The sequence below is a fragment of the Dipodomys merriami genome, unplaced genomic scaffold, assembly GCF_024711535.1.
Source record: "Dipodomys merriami isolate MVZ:Mamm:240054 unplaced genomic scaffold, mDipMer1.0.p SCAF_4, whole genome shotgun sequence".
Taxonomy (NCBI): domain Eukaryota; kingdom Metazoa; phylum Chordata; class Mammalia; order Rodentia; family Heteromyidae; genus Dipodomys; species Dipodomys merriami.
Window position 1 is genome coordinate 94,246,244 of NW_027205603.1, and position 20,590 is coordinate 94,266,833.

Genomic DNA, 20,590 nt, shown 5'->3' on the forward strand with positions numbered 1-20,590 from the left:
CCGGCCCGCGCTTGGGCCCCATCTTGGGCAGCACCCAGCCGCCCTCTCTCGTGCCTTGGCTCCCCCCGCTGCGAGTCTCAGCGCGAGCCATGTCACTTGCCACTTGCCTGTCCCCGCTCTCCTGTGCCGTGCACAAGCGTGAGCGCGAGCGTGTGTGCACCGCCTATGCACATCGCAGGCACGTGCCAGGGCCTCTATCTGCGGGCCTGGGGGGGAGGAGTGTGTGCATGCGTGCAGACCCCACCGGACAGTGCTGTGTGCGCGTGTGCCCTGCGCTGGCGGGACCTCGGTAGACCACGTTTCACTCTGCCAGTGGGCAGAGCCCATGCACACGCCCCGTGTACTGCTGGGGACGAAAGCTCTAGACACCCCCCACACACACACAACCCCCAAACCAGAGGGTTCTGTGAAGCCCTTCATGCCAGCTGCAGTTCCCTCTGCCCTCCAGCCTCCCCTGCGGCAGCTGTGCTATGGTGCAGAGCTGTGATTTCTGGGTAAACACGGGGCCAGGACACATGCACACACACACTGGCTGAGTGAGGCCTGTCCCTCCCATGTGCTCCTGGGAGTAGGGGAGGAGAAGGGTCTGGGAAGCTCCAGGGGCTCTGGGAACCCAGGGGTGCAGCTCCCCCAGGAGCCTCTGAAAGAGGAAGGAAGCTAAATTGGGGCCCACAGAAAGAGTGGTGGGTAATGGATCCGAAGGGTTTGAGCAGCTGTGCAAAGTCTCTGGGGCATGCGAGTGCTGTTGTGAGGACTGGATTTGAAGTTGGGGAGGGGTGGAAGGAGGGAGCTTGGCTCTGAGAACCATGGGAAGGCCCCTGAGGGTTTAAGGTAGATGGCTTGGGTGATGGCCATGCTCTAGAGATGAGTGGTAGATAGCTGGTCACAGGAGCCAGTTAGAAGGCAAAACGCACACCCTGTGGGAGAAGGCTGCCGTCTCTACAGCTGCACCACCAGCTCTGCCCACAGTCCAGCGTGCACACAAGCATCTGCACATGAAAAAGGCACAGGGGCTGGATGCCACCTCCCTAAACTTCATGCCCCCTGGCAGACTCTCAGGGATGTCTGCATACGTGCAGGAGGCGTGTGGGCCCAGACTCCCTGCTCTGGGGAACACAGTTGTGGATGGTCACACCCTCCGATGTGACATTGCCACCTGCTCCTAGAATCTGTGGGCTAGAAGGGCGGGGAAGAGCCCTCACCACCACCCCCCCTCCCAGGGCCAGACCTGGCAGGCAGCAGGAAGCAGTGGGGGGCGCATTCAGATCTCAGGTCTCCTGGACTTGTGCTGGCCGTGGCCCTCGGTGTCCTCACCTGTGTGGTGAGGACAGCCTTCTCCTACGCCCGGATTAGGGCAAGGGGTCCTCACAAAGGAAGGGAGCACTGCCCTCCCTCTTCCTGCCACATCACCTGGCTCTTAGTAAGTGACAGAGTGACAGGGATTAGGGTGGAAGGTCAGCCTGCAAGCGGAGTGTCCTCCCTCCAGGCAAGGGCCTCTGCTGTGTCCCTTTGCCAGCTATTTGTCGCCATCTTTCTAGACCATCCACAAGCAGGGTCCTGGGTTGAACCTGGGACTGTTCTGTGCTCACTGTGAGGTGCCTGTCCCCAGGCCACAACTGTGGAAAGCCCCTGACCATGGCCTGTGGCTCCACAGGGTGGACCCTGCACCTCCTTTTGCCTCCTGCCTCCCTCTCCTCTGCATGGTACTTGCACCACACTATTGCACACATGCACATGTGCGCACACACACATGCACACACACATGCACACGGGACTCTTGCTTCTGTCCTCATCCCCAATCATCAGCTGTCCCTACACCCATGCACAGCCTCCGTCACCCCACGTCATCCCACAGCCTCCTCCCTGTCTGTGAATCTGTCACTGAGATGTTCTGGGCCAGTCGGGCAGATTCTGGGAAGCATGGTGTCAGGACTGGACCGTGGGAAGAGGCTGGTGACAGTGGCATGGGCCCTGTGCCAGGCCCTGGTCCACCTCACCCTGCTTGTGCCACTTTTTGCTGACTCCAGGCTGGACATTGTGTTGAGGGCCCTTCGGAGTGGGACGAAGGCAGGGAAGGGCCAGTGGCAGGGCTCTGGGGCTCTGAGGGCTGTGCCAAGGTAGCCTGGGTTCTTGAGGCTGATCTTGATGGCCTTGGGTGCTGTGGGGGTACAGAGGACACTGTAAGAAGCCCTGGCCAGCTGAGGCCCCCCCCCGCCCGGAACTCACACGCTGCTCTGTGATTCACGCCTGCCCCCTTGCCAAGGTCCCCAGCACAGGCACAGCCTCCTCTGTCAATCTGAACCTTACCCGGAGCTTCTGGGCACCGGCTTGGGACCAGCCACCTGATGAGAGTAAGCTGGCCTGCCATCCGGCAGCCTTGAGCGTGTGGCGCACAGGCCCAATGCATGCATGGGGTCAGGGGGGCTGGCTGCGCCAGGTCTGCTGTGGGGCTGTGTCTACAGGCTCTCAGAACCAGAACAGAAAGGAACCACGGTGGATTCATGACAGGGTCATGGCCTCCTCCCCCCGACAACCCTGTCCACCACTCCCTCACCCCTGCACCCAGCACACTCACACATAGCCACGCCCTCACTCCTGCACACAGCACACTGACACACAGCCACGCCCTCACCCCTGCACACAGCACACTGACACACATAGCCACGCCCTCACCCCTGCACACAGCACAGACACACATAGCCACGCCCTCACCCCTGCACACAGCACACTGACACACATAGCCACGCCCTCACCCCTGCACACAGCACAGACACACATAGCCACGCCCTCACCCCTGCACACAGCACACTGACACACATAGCCCTGCACACACACACTGACACACAGCACACTGACACACATAGCCCTGCACACACACACTGACACACAGCACACTGACACACATAGCCCTGCACACACACACTGACACACAGCACACTGACACACAGCCACACCTTCACCCCTGCACCCAGCACACTGACACACATAGCCACGCCCTCACCCCTGCACACAGCACACTGACACACATAGCCATGCCCTCACCCCTGCACACAGCACACTGATACACATAGCCCTGCACACACACACTGACACACATAGCCCTGCACACACACACTGACACACAGCACACTGACACACAGCACACTGACACACAGCCACACCTTTACCCCTGTACCCAGCACACTGACACACATAGCCACGCCCTCACCCCTGCACACAGCACACTGACACACACAGCTACACCTTCACCCTTGCACACACACACTGACACACATAGCCCTGCTCTCACCCCTGCACACGCACACTGACACACACAGCCACACCTTCACCCTTGCACACGCACACTGACATAGCCACGCCTTCATCCTTGTACACGCACACTGACACACAGCCACACCTTCACCTTTGTATGCACACTGACACACATAGCCATGCCCTCACCCCTGCACACACACTGACACACGGCCACAACTTCACCATTGTACACGCATACTGACACACGGCCACACCTTACACACACACTGACACACACAGCCATGCCTTCACCCTTGCACACATACACTGACACACATAGCCACGCCCTCATCCCTGCACACACACACTGACACATAGCCACGCCCTCACCCCTGCACACACACACTGACACACATAGCCACGCCCTCACCCCTGCACACACACACTGACACACATAGCCACGCCCTCACCCCTGCACACGCACACTGACACAGCCATGCCTTCACCCCTGAACACAGCACAGACACACATCTATGTTCTCATCACTGCACACAGCACACTGACACACAGCCATGCCCTCACCCCTGCACACACTGACACAGCCACACCTTCACCCTTGCACACACAGACAGTCACATCCTCACCCCTGCACACAACACACTGACAGCCACACCCTCACCCCTGCACACACAGACACAGCTACATCCTCAGCCTTGCACACACACTGACACACAGGCACGCCCTCACCCCTGCACACACACTGACACAGCTACACCCTCACCCTTGCACACACACTGACACAGTAATGCCCTTACCCCTGAACACACACACAGCCACACCCTCACCCCTGCACACACACTGACACAGCCACACCCTCACCCCTGAACACACACACAGCCACACCCTCACCCCTGCACACACACTGACACACAGCCACACCCTCACCCCTGCACACACACTGACACAGCCACACTCTCACCCCTGCACACACACTGACACAGCCACACCCTCACCCCTGAACACACACTGACACACAGCCACACCCTCACCCCTGCACACACACTGACACAGCCACACTCTCACCCCTGCACACACACTGACACAGCCACACCCTCACCCCTGAACACACACTGACACACAGCCACACCTTCACCCCTGAACACACACTGACACAGCCACACTCTCACCCCTGCACACACACTGACACACAGACACACCCTCACCTCTGCACACACTGATACAGCCACACCCTCACCCCTGCACACACACTGACACACAGCCACACCCTCACCCCTGCACACACACTGACACACAGACACACCCTCACCCCTGCACACACACTGACACAGCCACACCCTCACCCCTGAACACACACTGACACACAGCCACACCTTCACCCCTGCACACACACTGACACACAGACACACCCTCACCTCTGCACACACTGACACAGCCACACCCTCACCTCTGCACACACACTGACACACAGCCACACCCTCACCCCTGCACACACACTGACACACAGCCACACCCTCACCCCTGCACACACACTGACACACAGCCACACCCTCACCCCTGCACACACACTGACACACAGCCACACCCTCACCCCTGCACACACACTGACACAGCCACACCCTCACCCCTGCACACACACTGACACAGCTACACCCTCACCCCTGCACACACACTGACACTGACACACCCTCACCCCTGCACACACACTGACACACAGCCACACCCTCACCCCTGCACAGACTGACACAGTAATGCCCTCACCCCTGAACACACACACAGCCACACCCTCACCCCTGCACACAGCACAGCCACACATAGCCACACCCTCACCCCTGCACACACTGACTTAGCCACACCCTCACCCCTGCACACTGACACACACATGGCCACACCCTCACCCTCGCACACCACAGCTGTGTACATCTGCATTTCTGGTACACACAGTGCTCATTATATGTGTAACATTCATCACACATCACGTGTACACTTACATGCTTCCACACGTACATGCTCATGAACTTCTAATGCACAGAAAAGACACATAGTGTGTCTACTTACCCTTGTACACACCTCTGCACCCACACCCACTTCTACAAGACTCAAGTGTACCAACAACACACACAGCCACACACAGTGTGTCCTCATACACACGTCATACACACCACTGACACTCACATGTACCAACAGCATGCGGCCATGCGCACACATCCTGATAGCCCAGGCGCTGGCCTGCCTCCCGCAGGACGCTGTCCCACAGCGCCTCCCTCCCAGCTTGGCTTGTGCTTGCTCACTTGGGCTGTTGGTGGAGGCCCTGGCACAGCTTCCTCACACCTCCCTGACTGCTCTGTTCCAGATGGTGGTTCTGCCTCCTTTTTTTTGCCAGTCCTGGTCTTGAACTCAGAGCCTGGGCGCTGTCCCTGAGCCTCTCTGTGCGCAAGGCTAGTGCTCTACCACTTGAGCCACAGCGCCACTTCTGGCTTTTTCTGTGTATGTGGTACTGAGGAATGAAACCCAGGGTTTCATGCATGCTAGGCAAGCGCTCTACCACTGAGCCACCTTCCCAGCCCCGTCCTACCTCCTTTTGGAGCTAGACCATCAGTCCTGGCCTGAGAGGCACTGGCACCTCCGTAGCTGCCATACCAGGAGACCTGCAGGTGATCTGGGCTGAGTCCTGCCATCTCCCAGCAACCCGTCAGCCTCTGGAGGTGGCTCTTAGATGCCTGTCTTGCTCATCCTCAGGATGGCCTCAGATCTACCCTGAGAGACCCAGGCCTGATAGTGGCAGGGCAGGGGACATGGAGGTGTCCTGAGGGCCCACAGGTGGAGTGGGTTGATGGGTCCCGGCAGAGAGGCATGCCCTTGGAGGTGCGTGGGCAGTGGGGCGAGGGGCGGTAGGCCGTCTCTCTGGCCTTCCAGAGCACTGGGGCCTCCACCCGTGGTAGTGGTGGCACTGTCATTGCTCTGGGTGTCTGTGCGTGGGAATCAGATGAGGGCCTCCTCCAGGGCAGAGTGAGGGGTGCCCAGCGCACAGCCTGGTCTAAGCAGGGCCCCTGCCACACACCCAGAGCAGCCTCAAGTTCTCAGCCTGCCTTTCAGCTGGCTTCCTCAGGGCCCTGCAGGGGGTGGGCGGCGGACGGTGCCCCGCGGGCCTGGGCCTGGCAGGTGTGGCTCGCAGGGTGGCTCCCGTTGCTCTCCCAGAGGCACCGTCTGCCTCCGCTGCGGGCCCCGCGGACCTTGCTGGCACAGGCCGAGGCCAGGCAGGCCGGCGAGGCTGCCACTACACAGGCTCTCCCGCACCCTCCTGGGCTCCATGGCTCAGCCCTGAGATGCACACCCAGCCCTGCCAGGGCCCCGCAGGTCAGCAGCGGGACATCTATGCCTATGGTGACCAGTTGCCTGCTGGCTGAGGCCTGGAAGGCCTGCGGGGGGTGGGGGGGCTGTGGGATGCCCTGGGCGGGGAGGATGCCCACCCCTCCCACCCCCTGGACAGTCCTCTGTGCCCAGGGTGCCCGCCCCTCCCCCAGCACAGCCTCTTCTCAGGACACAGGCGGGCACTGTTCGGAGGCCCCGGGACTACAGAGTGCCTTTGTGGCTGGCGTCTGGGGATGCCATTGGCAGCCCAGGGTGGGTGGGGAGGGGTGAGGGAACCTGAGCCCTGGGTCGGGTCTGTGGCTGTGGACTAGTTGGCGCAGGGCGGGGCTGCTGCTGGCCTTCAGGAGGAGGAGGAACGGGTACACTGCGGCTCTCCGTCCTGACCTCCAAGCCCTTTCAGGGGATCTTCATGTCCAGTCCTGGGGACTTGCACTGTGTGGAGGGTGAAGGCCCACCCCTTCCCCGCCCCCGCCCTGAGCTGCCCTGCTGCATGCTCTGAGGCTAGGGCCAGTGTCCTCTGGGCTGGGGACGCAGCTAGGCACTAAGAAGGACGTACTGGCATCAAGGGCATTTAGAGTCTACAGAAGGTGCGGGAGGGGCAGGACCTGTGGGGGCTCTGCCAATAGTTGGTCACTGACCTTGGAGCCGGAAAGGAGAGTGGGAACAGCCCAGAGCCGCCCAGGCCTGGACGGGGGACTCGAGACCGCAAAGGCAGCTTGTTGTCTAGGGATCCCACAGTCACCCACTCTCCCGGTGAGAGGACCAAGGACAGTCCCGCGATGAAGTCGTGAGCCAGAGGGGCCTCGTCCTCTGCAGGAGCCCTCCTCCAACCCGGGTGAGAGCTGGGACAGTCCCACGATGAAGTCGTGAGCCACCGTGGGGACCCTGTCCTGCCCCCAGCCTCCTCCAGCCTGCCCTGGCCACAGGAGCCTGGACAGGAGGCCCAGGAGTTGGCCAGGCTGGTGGATAGGACAGACGGTACTGCAGGCTTCGGTTCTGTTTCCTGTCCCTGCTGTGCCGGGGGTCAGGCTGGACGGCGCTGGGCCACGGCGACTGGTGAGGACAGCCTTGAGTGTGACCGGAGAGGTGGGGTCTCCACCCCCATCTCAGTGAGGGCCACAGGGTTACCCGTCGGCGGCCGGCGCACTGTCCAGGGCTGCGCCCACTGCTCCCCGCACCCTGGCCCTGCAGGGCCAGGCTCATGAGGCTGAGCGTTTGTTCCAGGTCACGTCCACTTTCTGGAAGGGATGATGGGGTCCTAGAGGACCCCGGCTGGCTGCACACCTGCCGAGGTGGATTGTACAGCCCAACTCCTTGCCTGCTTTCAGCCTCCAAATCCAGCAGCCTTCAGGAGCGCTGTGGAGAGAGGGCGTCAGGAGAAGGTGCCGGGCTTTTGGATAATTCCTGCTGAGACTGGAGTCTCGTAGGATTGCCTGGGCCTCCTGGGACCCATGAATGAGGCTGGGGCTTCTGGGTGGCTCTGCTTAGGCTGTGTGCTTCCTTCAGGCTGTGTCACTGTTCCCCGGAACTGAGGCTGATCCTGACTCCAAAGGCCATGTGTGGGCCCGAGTCTGTCCCTGGGGTGGGGCCCAGAGACGGGCTGAAGGGAGGACCAGCAAGGAGAGAGCCCAGCTGTGCCCTCTGGCCACAGTTATTCTGGCTGTATAAACAGGGAGAGGGGCCAGGGCGGGCAGGCCCTGCCAGGCCACTTCCTGGTCACTGTCAGGGCCAAAGCTGGCCAGGGCAGTGGGAGGAAGATGTGGACACTGCTTCCTCAGGGGACCAGAGGTGCCAGCGTAGTAAGGAGCTGGTGATGTGGTTAGTCCTTTATAAAGATCATAGGGCTGGGTATGACCATTTTGTACCCCAAGATTCAGAGCTGCTCCATTCCCTGTCTTTGAGGGGCCTCTCTCTGTACCTGGCTGGCTAAAATTCCTCACCCCAGCCCAGCCCTGCATCTTAATGGGGACAGTGAGGTTCTCTCCTTTGATGGACATGCGCGTGCGCACGCACTCGCATGGAGGCTGTGTGTGAAAGGGACTGCAGGGGACGGCCCAGCTTACAGCATTCTGGCTCTCCAGTGAGCTCAGCACCCAGCACAGGTCAGGGTGGGGCCGAGGACCCTGCCCTGCCAGGGAGGCTGTTGCAGAAAGCACACACAGACCAGATCCCACACCATGATGCACCTTGTGTTGCTGGCCTGCTGGGCCCGGGCAGCAGAACACAGCAAGTCCCTGTGGGCAGCGGGTGGCTGCATGCAGGGTCAGCAGAGCAGAGGTGTCCGCACCAGAGGGCAAGGCCTACTTAGACATCTCTCCCTGCTGTACAAGGGAACTAGATCATCAAGCAGGGACCTTGAGGAGGCAGGAAAACAGGTGTGGGGACAGAAGGAATTTGCTAAGGTGGGTGTCGATGAGGAGTGCCCCAGCGTGTGGAGCCCGAGGGAGCGCTGTGTGTCCCTGCTCACACGCCGCCGGCAGCGGGCAGCCAGGGCCTTCTCCTGGCACCAGAGTCATCTCTGGGTTCCATCTACTTACTGATTGTGACCTGGAGGAAGCGACTTCATTCTCTGTGGCCCATTTCCTCATCCTGAAGTGGGGTACCGTGTGGCTCTGCAGAAGTTGGAGAACAGCGGGTGCAAGCGGACGGGACGGGGGGCGGGCAGGGGTGTGGCTCGCGGCAGGAACACGCAGGGTTGCAGCAGCAGGTAGGCAGGAGAGAGCAGGCATGAGCCGCTTACCCCCAGCCCAACCCTGTGTGTGTGTGTGTGTGTGTGTGTGTGTGAGTGTGTGTATGTGTGTGTGAGAGTGTGTGTGTGTGGTTTTGCACCCACTTCTGTTCCAGCCTGATAGTGAGGCCAGAGTGCTTTTCTGTGAGATACCCCTCCTGCTTTCCTACCCATCAGGCCGGCCGAGTCTTCCCAGGAAGGAAGGGGTGAAGGGAGAGGAGACGGAACTCTAAGCTCAGGAATCTAGAGGACAGTGAGCAGACCCAGGGTTCTTGGGAGCCAGGCCAGGATGCTGGCCCTGCAGCCATGGCCAACAGTCCCATGCGGCACAGCTAGCCGCCCTGCTCAGACCGCGTGGAGGAAAGCCCTGGAGCCCCTGGTTGGACCCTGACCTCAGGCAGGCAGAGGAGCCAAACGGGGTTCCATGGAGGCCCATGGCCTCCCTGCCTGACTGGACCTGCACAGCTCCCCTTCTGCAGCCCTTGGCAGCCCAGAGACTCATGCCGTCCCCTCTGCTCTTTCTCTTCCAGCTGCTACTGGTGGCCACAGTCCTGGACCTTAGGAGCCACGGCTGCTCTCTGTGTGGGCTGACACCGTGCCTGCCCCTCCCCTGCCCTCCCCAGGCCCCCGCCCCCTAGCCCCAGCCGGGCCCTGCCTGCCGCCAGACCCTGGCATGTCAAGACCTGGCCCGTGCCTGCCTGCCCAGCCCGTGGATCCCCGGCGGCCCCGTGAGCTAGGATGAGGGGCCAGGCCGCCGCCCCGGGCCCCCGCTGGATCCTCACTCCACTGCTGTCGCTGCTGCTGCTGGGGCACTGGGTGCGCGTGGCCGCCGGGGCGGACGTGGGGCCCGGGTCTGAGACCTGTGCCACGCTGGTGCAGGGCAAGTTCTTCGGCTACTTCTCCGCGGCTGCAGTGTTCCCGGCCAACGCCTCGCGCTGCTCCTGGACCCTGCGGAACCCAGACCCTCGGCGTTACACGCTCTACATGAAAGTGGCCAAGGCAGCTGCGCCCTGCACGGGCCCCGGCCGTGTGCGCACCTACCAGTTCGACTCTTTCCTCGAGTCCACACGCACCTACCTGGGCGTGGAGAGCTTCGACGAGGTGCTGCGGCTCTGTGACCCCTCGGCGCCCCTGGCCTTCCTGCAGGCCAGCAAGCAGTTCCTGCAGATGCAGCATCAGCAGCCGCCCCAGGACAACCAGCTGGGGGTCCTGAGCGGGCCCCGGGGGCCCGGAGACGACTTTTCGGTGGAGTACCTGGTGGTGGGCAACCGGAACCCCAGCCGGGCCGCCTGCCAGATGCTGTGCCGCTGGCTGGACGCCTGTCTGGCCGGCAGCCGCAGCTCGCACCCCTGCGGCATCATGCAGACCCCCTGCGCCTGCCTGGGGGGTGACGCTGGAGACCCTGCTGCCAGCCCCCTGGTCCCCCGTGGGGACGTCTGCTTGAGGGATGGTGTGGCTGGGGGCCCCGAAAACTGCCTTACCAGCCTGACGCAGGACCGTGGCGGGCACAGCGCAGCAGGTAAGTGTTCTGCACAGCCTGTGTTCACACAGGGTGTGAGGGAGGACAGTACCCGGACCCAGGCTGTAGGCTGTGTGCACAGAGAGAGAGAGAGAGACAGACAGACAGACAGACAGACAGACAGACAGACAGACAGACAGACAGAGACAGGGAGAAAGACAGAGAGAGAAAGAGAGAGAGAAAGAGACAGAGAGAGACACACACAGAGAGAGACAGAGACAGGGAGAGAGACAGAGAGAGACAGACAGAGAGAAAGACAGACAGAGAGACAGAGACAGAGAGAGACACAGAGAGAGAGACAGAGAGAGATACAGGGAGAGAGACAGGGAGACAGAGACAGAGAGAGACAGAGACAGAGAGAGACACACACAGAGAGAGAGACAGAGAGAAAGACAGAGAGAGAAAGACAGAAACAGAGAGAGACAGAGACAGAGAGAGATACAGGGAGAGAGACAGGGAGAGTGCACTCAAGGCTCAAGTTCAAGTATACTGCGGGCCTTCTGCTTCCAGGGCAGGAAGCTGGGCCGGGGGTCAGGGGTTGGGGGGTGGGGAGAGGAGACCTGGCACACAATAGGTACTTGTCGACTTGTCGAGTGTGGAGGGAAGGAACACACAGCAGAGTCTAGTTCCCTCCAAGGGTGAAGTGTTTTCATTCTCAGCTATGAGAGCACTGTGCCCTCTGACGGGCCTAGCCCTGCCTTGACTGCCGGCTGGGGCCGGGGGTCGGGGAGGAGCTTTTGGGAGCGGGCACGGGATGGTGCGTGGGCTGCATGGGTAGGCTGGACTCTCTGAAGAGCCTGCCCAGAGGTGAGGTGGGGTGTCTGCGTAGCGTGTCTGTCTGCTGCAGTTGGCGGTGAGGCTTCTGTAGGTGTCCCAGGTGCCCAGGCCAGACAGTGAGGACGGGGGGAAAGCCCTGCTCTGTGCGTGCGACTGGAGGGAAGAGGGCGCGCAGCGCATGGCAGCACGCAGGCCCCTCAGCTGGCTCCTGGGTGCAGAGGGCCCAGCACGCCAACCCTGGGGGCTGCGGGCCTGCTGGGAGCCAAGAGGTTGCCTGGACCGGGGACCTTGTGTGAGGTCCTGAGGTGTGAGGGACAGCACTCCTGGCAGAGGCGATGGCAGAGGCCAAGGCCTGCGGTGGGCAGGCGCTCAGCATGTCCTGGGACCGAGGTGGACGCAGCGCATGGGAGGAGCGTTGGTGTTCAGAGCGTGTGCGCTCCTGTGCCGGGCGCGCAGCGCGTGGGTGGCACCCATTGGCTGGACGGTCACCCAGCCGCGGCAGGTCAGTCCTCACGTGCCTGGACGTGGCGCCCCCGTGCCTGCGGGAAGAGCACCTGGGAGCTGGGCTGGGGCCGTGGCAGGGAGCGCAAGTGTGAGAGGCGTCCGCTGCTCAGTGTGAGGCTGGACTCGGCTCTCGGTGCTGGGAGCGCATGGCGGGGTGAAAGAGGCCTTCAAGAGGTCACCGCAGACAGGGCAGCTTAGCCTTTCCATGGCTGACAAGGCGTGGACTCTCAGAATAGTCTATAGGCATAAAATAGGCTGTGCGGGGCACAAGGCAGCCAGTGATCCTGAATCTTTGGGCCGTAGATCCCAGATCAAAAACCTCTAGGAGGCCAAATTCTGCCAGACAAGAGGCAAGGACTTGGGGGAGGCTTCGGCGGAGCCGTGCTGCCCCTCCCCCCCCCAGCCCCCAGGGACCTGTGCAGGGCAGAGTCAGTGTGCCAACACAGGGACCAGGAAACCGAGTGGAAATGCTGGGCCCATCGCCCTATCAGGGTCCAGCAGCTGCAGCAGCAGGGAAGGGCTGAGGACCAGCCTTCTGGCCAGGCAGGCTGGAGGTCACTGTGACCTTGGCATGGTGTGGTGGTGCAGCAGAGGGGAGTGGGCCCAAGAGGTCCCTGGGAAGAACGGAGCAGCAGAGGGTGTGCTTGTTGGGGGAGCAGAGAGACGGCCGGAGGCCAGTTCCCGGTGGGAGGACACTGGAGGCCCAGCCCAGCTGTCCCGGGCAGGTCTGCCTATCCCGCTCAGCCGCTGCTGGTCACTGAGCTGCTCTGCGCCGTGGTTCCTTCACCTGCAAAATGCCAACCACTTCCCGGGCTGGCCCCAGTAGCTTGGGTGTGATGGATCTCAGGGCCCAGCCCACGGTCACACCCCACAGGCAGAAGCCAATCTTTAGTAGCATCATCACTGCAGAGTTGCTGCCAGGGAGCTACCAGATGCTGCTTGGAGCAGTGCGGTGTGGAGCAGGCTGACAGAAACTGGCACCTTGGGACAGGCGTGGTGGATGGATGTCTGGGTGCTGTGGGCCAGGGAGTTTGGGGCTGAGGGAGACTCGGAGTTGTACTTCCTTTAATGAGCACCTACTATCGTGGCCGGGTAGACCAGCTAGACTTCCCCGTGGGATGTGCCTGTGACCTGGCAGACGGAAGGGCCTCCAGAGGGCTGGGGACACGCATGGTGCATGTGGGCTCTGAGTGCAGAATGAGACAGGGGCTTGTGGTAGGAGCCAGAACAGAGGTGGCTGCATGGTGGGCATTCAGGAAGTGGCTGGCCTGGTCCAGGTACAGCCGTGAAGGCTGGAAAGGGGGGGGGGGCGTTCAGGATCTGAGGACTCAGAATGAAAGGATGTGGGTCTGCCCACAGAGTACGGAGCTGGCCTGTAGCAGGGGACAGTCAGGAGTGAGGACTGAGCTGAGAGACATGGCCGAGGAAGAGCCAGGGGTCAGTGGGTCTTATGGGTGAGAAGCTTGTGGATTACCAGGATAAGGGGTGTGGTGAACAAAGTTCTGGTACCTGGAGTCCCAGGACAGAGCCAGGCTGAACGATCTCATTTGAACCACGCCTTGGAGTGCCAGTGCCCCTGGCTGTCCCTGTGCTCTGGGCAATCCCGCCAGCTCTCTTCCCCAGGCTGCTCATCTTTAAAACAAGGAGAGTAAAAATACCTTCCTTCCTAGACTGCCATGAAGAGCGAGAGGGTTTGTAGGCTAAAGCGGTGCTGCTGCTGAGATATCCTGTCCTTGTTCATTAGTAGGCAGAGACTCCACCGGGCCCCTGGGGAGACAGATCTCGAAAGCGGCAGGTGTAAGAGAGGAAACCCAGGCAGTTGGGGTTTGTGTGCACATTCTGGGATAGAATGTTGGGAAGTGCTCAGAAGCAGGTGGGAGGTCCACACATACATGTATGTAGACATGTGAGCCTGTGCATGCATGCATATGAGTATGTGTGCTATGTGTCCACTGGTGTGGGCACATGACTGCACATATGTGCACATGCACACACGTGTGCCTGTGTGAACATGTGTGTACGTGTATGCAGCACCGTGTGTTGTATGGTTGTGAATATGTCTGGTGTGTGTGCCCATCTGTGTTCATGCACAGTGCGGTGTGCTCATACACATGTGTGCTACATTCAGTTATGGTATGTGCATGCATGTGCACAACATACTGTATGTGTGTGCAGATTGTAGGTGCATTATGTAGTACTGTATGTACACCTATACAGTGCAGCACAGGACACATATGCATATTGCATACACTCAAGTTGTGCACGGCTGTGTGGCATATGTGTGTGTATGCATGAAGTGCATTGTGCATGCACCTATCTATGCATTTGGGGATGAAATATGTGTGCACATGGTGTGTATGTGGTAATCGTGTGCGCACATGTGTGCGTTAGGAGTGGGCTCTGTGCATGATTCCGTCGGTGTCCTGATTGGAGGTGGCTGTTCAGGGCTGTGTGTCTTGTTTGGAGAGAGCACAGGGACCTGGCTGTGAACCATAGGAAGCAGGAGGCAGGTCTTCAGAGACAGGGTGTCCTGTAGTTGCCAAGCTCAGAGCCTGGAGCCCAGGCCATGCTCCCAGAAGTCTGCTTGACCTGGGGAAGAGAAACAAGCTGAGCTACGGTGGGGAGGCGGCTTTGTTCCGGAAGCAGCCATGTGTCAATTAGTGTACGGTTCCCCATGCAGCCATGCTGTAGGCTCCCCAGCGGGGCTCCCCTGCCCCGGGGCGTGCACGGGGTGTGCCTCTGCCTGCGGCCCTCACCAGACACCTCGCTCAGAAGACAGCTGCTCAGCAAGGTCTGCACTGATGAGCTGCTTAAAGCAGGGGCTGGGCCTGAGCTCTGTGCCCCTCTGCCCCCTTCTAATGCTGCCACACCCTGTTCACGTTTGTCTGTGCCAAAGTGGGAGCACTGTGCGGAGGGGATGGCGTCCATTCCTGGGTGTCTCTCTAGGATGTAGGACAGGGCCTGCACCGCGTCAGGCACTGGGAACGTGCTTCCACAGAGACACCAAGGCACACGCGGCGGGGTCACGTGGCAGAGCTAGTGCTGCCGCTCGGGCTTCTCAGGCAGTGAGCACCACTCGGCGGCAGCAGCATGCAGGACGGACACGGCCAAGCGGCCAGCAAGTCTTCAGGAGGCAAAGCTGGGCACGCTCTCACGCCCAGATCTCGCCCACTGAGCCCTGTGCCAGGGCCTCACTGCTGGTCGGGAGGGGGTGCGACTGCACACCTATCCCCATCCCCTGTGCTGAGCCTGGCCCAGCTAGGAGCCAGAAGGTGGCCAGGCCAGCCTGTGGCCCATTTTCAGCCCTGCCCCCACCAGGCCTTTCCAAATGCCACATGGCCACGTCACGCGTCAGATTCTGCAAGCCCTCCTCAGGCCAGAGCAACTGTCCTCCCTTCGCGCCCCCCCCCCCCACCATGCTGCCAGCCCCGGCGCCCTCCCTCCGTCGCCGCGTCCTCCCTGGCTCTGCATCTCTCCATCTCTGCCTCAGGAGAGATGGAGCATCTCTCTCAAGGGCTGCTTTAAATATTCATGTTTTAATTAGGGAACTTGATTGCAGAAGCGACATGTACCATCATCATCATAATAAAAAAAACCAGTGTCCTGGCCATGGGAGTAAGTCTGTATATGTGTCTCTGTGTGTCCCTATGTGTGTGTGTCTACTGTATGTGTCCCTTTGTGACCTTGACTGTATGTCTCTGTTTCTGTGTGTCTCCCTGTGTTTCCCTGTGTGTGTCCCTTTGTTTCTGTATGTGTGCACACATGCCCGTGGTGTGGGGCCGTGGGCGGCACTGTGTGTCAGGGTGTGGACGCATGCACACTCTGCTGGCTTTCAGGTCGGCTAGGGTGTGAGAGGCTGTGACTGACCAGCAGGCTGATCTCCCCCCGGTGGGCCTCTTCTGGCTGATGACCTCTTCCCAGGGAGGCATGGTCTCCCCAGTCCCTGGACATGTGTCAGGGTCCGCTGGGGTCTGCAGACCCCGAAGCCGCCAGAACTGGAGTGCAGTCTCGGCTGTGGTGGAATTGTGGGCATGACAGGGAGCAGGCGTTGGCTTGGCATCTGTCATCTCAGTGGGAGACATCGTTTGCCCAAGAGTCCAGGAGAATCTAGGAAGCAAGGTTTCTGCCCATGCAGACAGCTCTTTCTGTCCAGATGTTAAGAGCAGGGTAGGGATGATGGAAGCGTCAAGCATGCACAATGCTGTTACAGAGAAATTCCCACATGCTCTCAGTCCTCAGCCAAACCCCCAGCCCTAGCTCAAGGGCCAGACTCTGGTCATGTTATGGCCTGAATTTGGGTTCCACTTCCTAAAATCCTGGGCAGTCTGTGCCACCCGATCTGATAATGGAGGGGGCCTACGAAGCACAATGATTTGCCCAGAATCCCAACAATGGCCTGGATTTCCGGCTTGTAAGCAGCAGCAGTATTCATGGGACAGACCCAGAAAAGGCGCAGCAAGCAATCCTGAGCCCCTGAAGATGTGGCTTGCTCTGGCTCAGCCAGCCTCGCGTTCCCTTCTGGGAATGAGGATGGAACAGACCCTGCTCATGGGGTCTGGGCCAGGCTTCAAGGGGATGGCTCCAGCAAGCTCAGGAGAGGACAGTGCTCAGCGAGGAGTGGACAGCAAGCTCAGCCTCACGGGCTCCTGGCAAAGAGCTAGGGCCTAGGGCCTGCTGGGGAGGGCCAAATGAGGCCTTGGCATTTACCCCCTGCCCTGTCCTTGGTGGTCTTCCTTGCTGTTCATGCAGGGGCTCCGGATCCAGCTCCCAGGTCCTTGGTGCAGAATCAGTCGGGGTTCTCTAGGACAGACGCCTGTTCAGGCTGCTGTCCCTGAGTATTTGGAGACTGGTAGCAATACACTGGGAGCTGACCAGCCACCCAGGTGCAGCCCAACCTGCTGGGCTTGGGAGCCCTCTGCTGGATGAGGGTGGTAGTACACATTTCCCCTCCAAAGGGGATCCTGGAAACCCAAGAGACCTCCCAGAGGGGAACTCCTTCCTTCTATGCCCCCATTTCATCCCATCGAGGCTACCAGATCTGGGAAGCCCACCATCTCCAGGCCCAAGCACTAGGGTGGGAAGAGCACCCAGCTCCCCTTCACTGGGCACCCTCGCTCCTGGGTGGCCAGCCGGCCTGCCTGGCGGCCGATAATTGGCTCTATTCATCCCCATAATAAGATGGAAATGAGGCTTCCAGACAGAGGGGGCATTGAGTGGGGGAAGAATGGCAGCTTCTTTCCGGGTCTGGAGGGGCGGCCTACCCCCAGCCCTGCCCCCTTGCGGCCCACCGAAGCCCGATGCACCTCTGTGTCCCCCGGTGCCCTGCACTGTGGGCCCCAGGACTTCTTCCTGCTAACTCCCCTCCTGGCACGGGTGCACTTGCTCAGCAAACATTTATTGAGTATCAGCTGTGTGTGAGGACACACATTAGAATTGAAAATGATAATGATAGCAGTGACCATTTTCTGAGCATTCATTACTGGAGGGAGCGTGGCCAAGGTTAGGAATCAGCATGTGACTGAAATCGGGGCTTAGTACGTGAGCAGGCTCAGAGACCCTCTGCTTGGGATCAGGGGTCAGTCTGTGATGAGGATCAAGGCTCAATGTGTGATCATGAATCGATGTTATGTTTGGGACCAGAGTTCGGTGTGTAATCAGGGTCAGGGCTCCTATGTGACCAGTTGGTAATTAGTATGTGACCTGGACCTAAGGGGGGCCTCCTCGGAGCCAGGGCCCCCCCTCCCCACTCTCTTCTCATATGCTCCGCCTCTTCTCCCATCCCCCTCCCACATCCTTACCACCTGGGTCACCAAGGTAACCAGCCCCGAAATAGTGGGTGTTTTGGCAGCTGAGGCCTAACCTGGGTCTATCCTGAAAGGCTGCGCTCTGCAGTGGTTGCCATGGGAACTGAGTGGCATCTTCCGATTAGCCTGGCTTGGACACCCTTTCTCTCTCCCACCCACTGCCGCCAGTCTCCACATCATTCAGGCTTCCTCGTGGGGGCTGGGCCAGGGCAGCCAGGAGGGCACAGGCAAGCAGGATGTACTCTCTGGACCTTCCTCTGCGATCACAAGATGGGATGCTGTAGCAGGTGAGATTCCTGAGGCGGCGAGCGAGCGCGCGCCTGGACCGCGGTCAGTCCCGGCAGGTGGCCTTCCTGAGGGCTAGGGGGTGGGGCTCTGGAAACTGATCTGGTTCAAGATCTGGAATCTGACCTGGTTCAAACGTGGCTCCCGATTGTCCTGAGTTGAGGCACGTGACCACACACCCTCAGAGCCAGCCACCTGGGCCTGTTCTGTGGGCAGCTGCTGCCCAGTCCTGTCCTGTGCTCACATGGAGGCCTTGCTGAGGACGGCCAGCCTCAGCCTCAGCTCTGCCCTGGGTGTGGGTGGCTGTCCCTGGGCCCGTCTCCCTCAGGCTGTCGGTGTTTGCAGTGGAGAGGAAATGATAGTGATGTCGTTTTCCCCACATATGTCTTTTATTCAGTCCTTGAGCCCCTGAACCCCCACCTCTGCACCTTGCTGGAGTCAGATCTCAGGCAAATGTCTCCTTACCTGGCCCTTGACACGGGGTCACCCTGCTCCCAGCCTTGGTTTCCTTTGTTATAAATGGGTAGGCCTGTGTCTTGTGTTGATGGTCTGGGAGTTGGGGGCCCAGTGCCGGGTCCTCGGCACAGACAGAGCTCACGCAGCGGGTCAGGGAGGCACCCCTGGATGCCTTTCAGGGAGCTTTTCTTGAAGGGTGGGCTGGGGCATGACACCGTGGCACAATTCCTGCTTAGCCTCTTCCTAGCTGAGAAGGTAGGTCTCTATTTGCCTCCCTTAGCAGGCTCTGTCTTCCTCTGGCAAGTAGGAGTGGGGGGGGTCTCCTTGTAAGAGGGGTGTCCCACCCCAAGTGAAGAGGGGCTCAGAACCTTCGCCTGAGCCTATCCATGGGCTGCATCCCATAGGTACGTTACGCTCGGTGCAGGGATTGCTAGGATTGACAGGTCTGGCCCTGCGGCCCTAACCCCGCTGCTCTGCATCTCTGGAGTCCATGGGGCCATCATGGCTCCTGGAGGAAAGGGAGAGGGGAAGTTGCTACCACAGGTGTGTGTGGGAAGGGGAGGACGTCAAAGATGCCCGTTCCTCCCTGCCCACCCCAGTGGGGAGGAGGAGTTCCGTTGGTGACCATGATTTCCTCTCCTACCTCCAGCTACTTGCCTCAGCGCCCCCTGCTGGCGTAGCCTGGGCACAGGCAAGGGATGGGCAGACTAGCTGCATCTCAGTGCAGGCACCGTGGAAGATCAACTCAGACCTAAACCACCATACCCATGCCCTGCCCTTCCCAAGACCTTGTTTGCTGTTTGTCCTCCTGCTGGTCAGATGAGGGGTATCTGCTGCTTTCCTCAGGCAGAGGGGTGTGAGGCAGGGAGGTGACTCGGGACCCATCAGGGAGGGGGCTGTCTGCTCCCTGGAAAACATCCCACCGCCCCATTATTTCCCTTTCTCCCTACCCCAGATAAGACTGAGACACTGGGGTCCTCTGACTGCCAGGAGTATTCTCTTCGGGGTGGACAGGGAAGTTTGCTCTTGATGCCCCAGCAGGCAGTAATGGGTGGTAGCCTCAGCTGTCTCTGCCTCTTCAAAAGCAATGTCAGGATGCCTGTTTCAGGTCTGCCTCCTGCCACCTGCCTGGGCCTGACCCCCATCTAGGAGCAGACACCTTGGAGGAGGTGTCTGTTCCCTTGGCCGGGAGCAGACACGTGTGTGTGTGTGTGTGTGTGTGTGTGTGTGTGTGTGTGTGTGTGTGTGTGTGTGTAGTCCTGGCCTCACAGGGACAGGTGGCAGGGGTGGGGGGTGCCAGGCCATGCAAGGGGAGGGACCAGAGCACAGGCCCTCTGTCCTTGTCAGACTGCTCCCTGCTGTTGGTCCCTGGTGGTGCTCAGGGCTGTGGGCCTAGATTGTCCTCAGTGTTCTTTGAGGCCCAGGGCCACCAGGGACTCAGACACTGTGTTTAGAAGCGTGGCTGCGAGGGGACCAGGTGGTGGGGGTGGCGGCTGGGTGAGGCTGTGGGGTGTGGCCCGGGGCCTTCCTCCTGGGCTCTTCCAGCCCTCAGCTCTCTCTGCCTGGTCTAAGGGAGGGCTCTGCCGGCTGGGCAGCAGGATGTGGGTCTTTGATGGGATGTGTGGGGCCCGGGTGGCTCACAGGCCACAGAGGAGGTAGGGGTGCAAGGCCAGCCAGATTGAGGGGTGCTGGCAAATGGGAACAGGAGGGCCTGGTCAGGTGCTGCTCCTGACCGGCACTCGGTGGCCTGAGCAGCCGTGTGTGTGTGTGTGTGTGTGTAAAACCAGTTCACAAACCTACCTGGGGCTGCACTGGGACCTCGGGGCTCTGGGCTGACCTGAGTTCCCCAGAGGATGCCCTGGGTTGGGGGCGCCGCTCCCTGCTCTCTCCCTC

General features: G+C 60.4%; 1 protein-coding gene across 4 annotated transcripts in view; it reads left to right on the forward strand.

The window, feature by feature from the left end:
* LOC138806034 (adhesion G protein-coupled receptor B1) overlaps positions 1–20,590 on the forward strand; it is a 79,869-nt gene that overhangs the window by 2,808 nt on the left and 56,471 nt on the right. For all 4 annotated transcript variants that reach the window (XM_069991493.1, XM_069991494.1, XM_069991497.1 and 1 more), the window contains exon 2: positions 9,883–10,871. In XM_069991493.1, coding sequence (XP_069847594.1) covers positions 10,091–10,871 — 781 coding nt within the window. In that variant the 5' untranslated portion in view covers positions 9,883–10,090. The remainder of the gene's footprint in view (positions 1–9,882; positions 10,872–20,590) is intronic.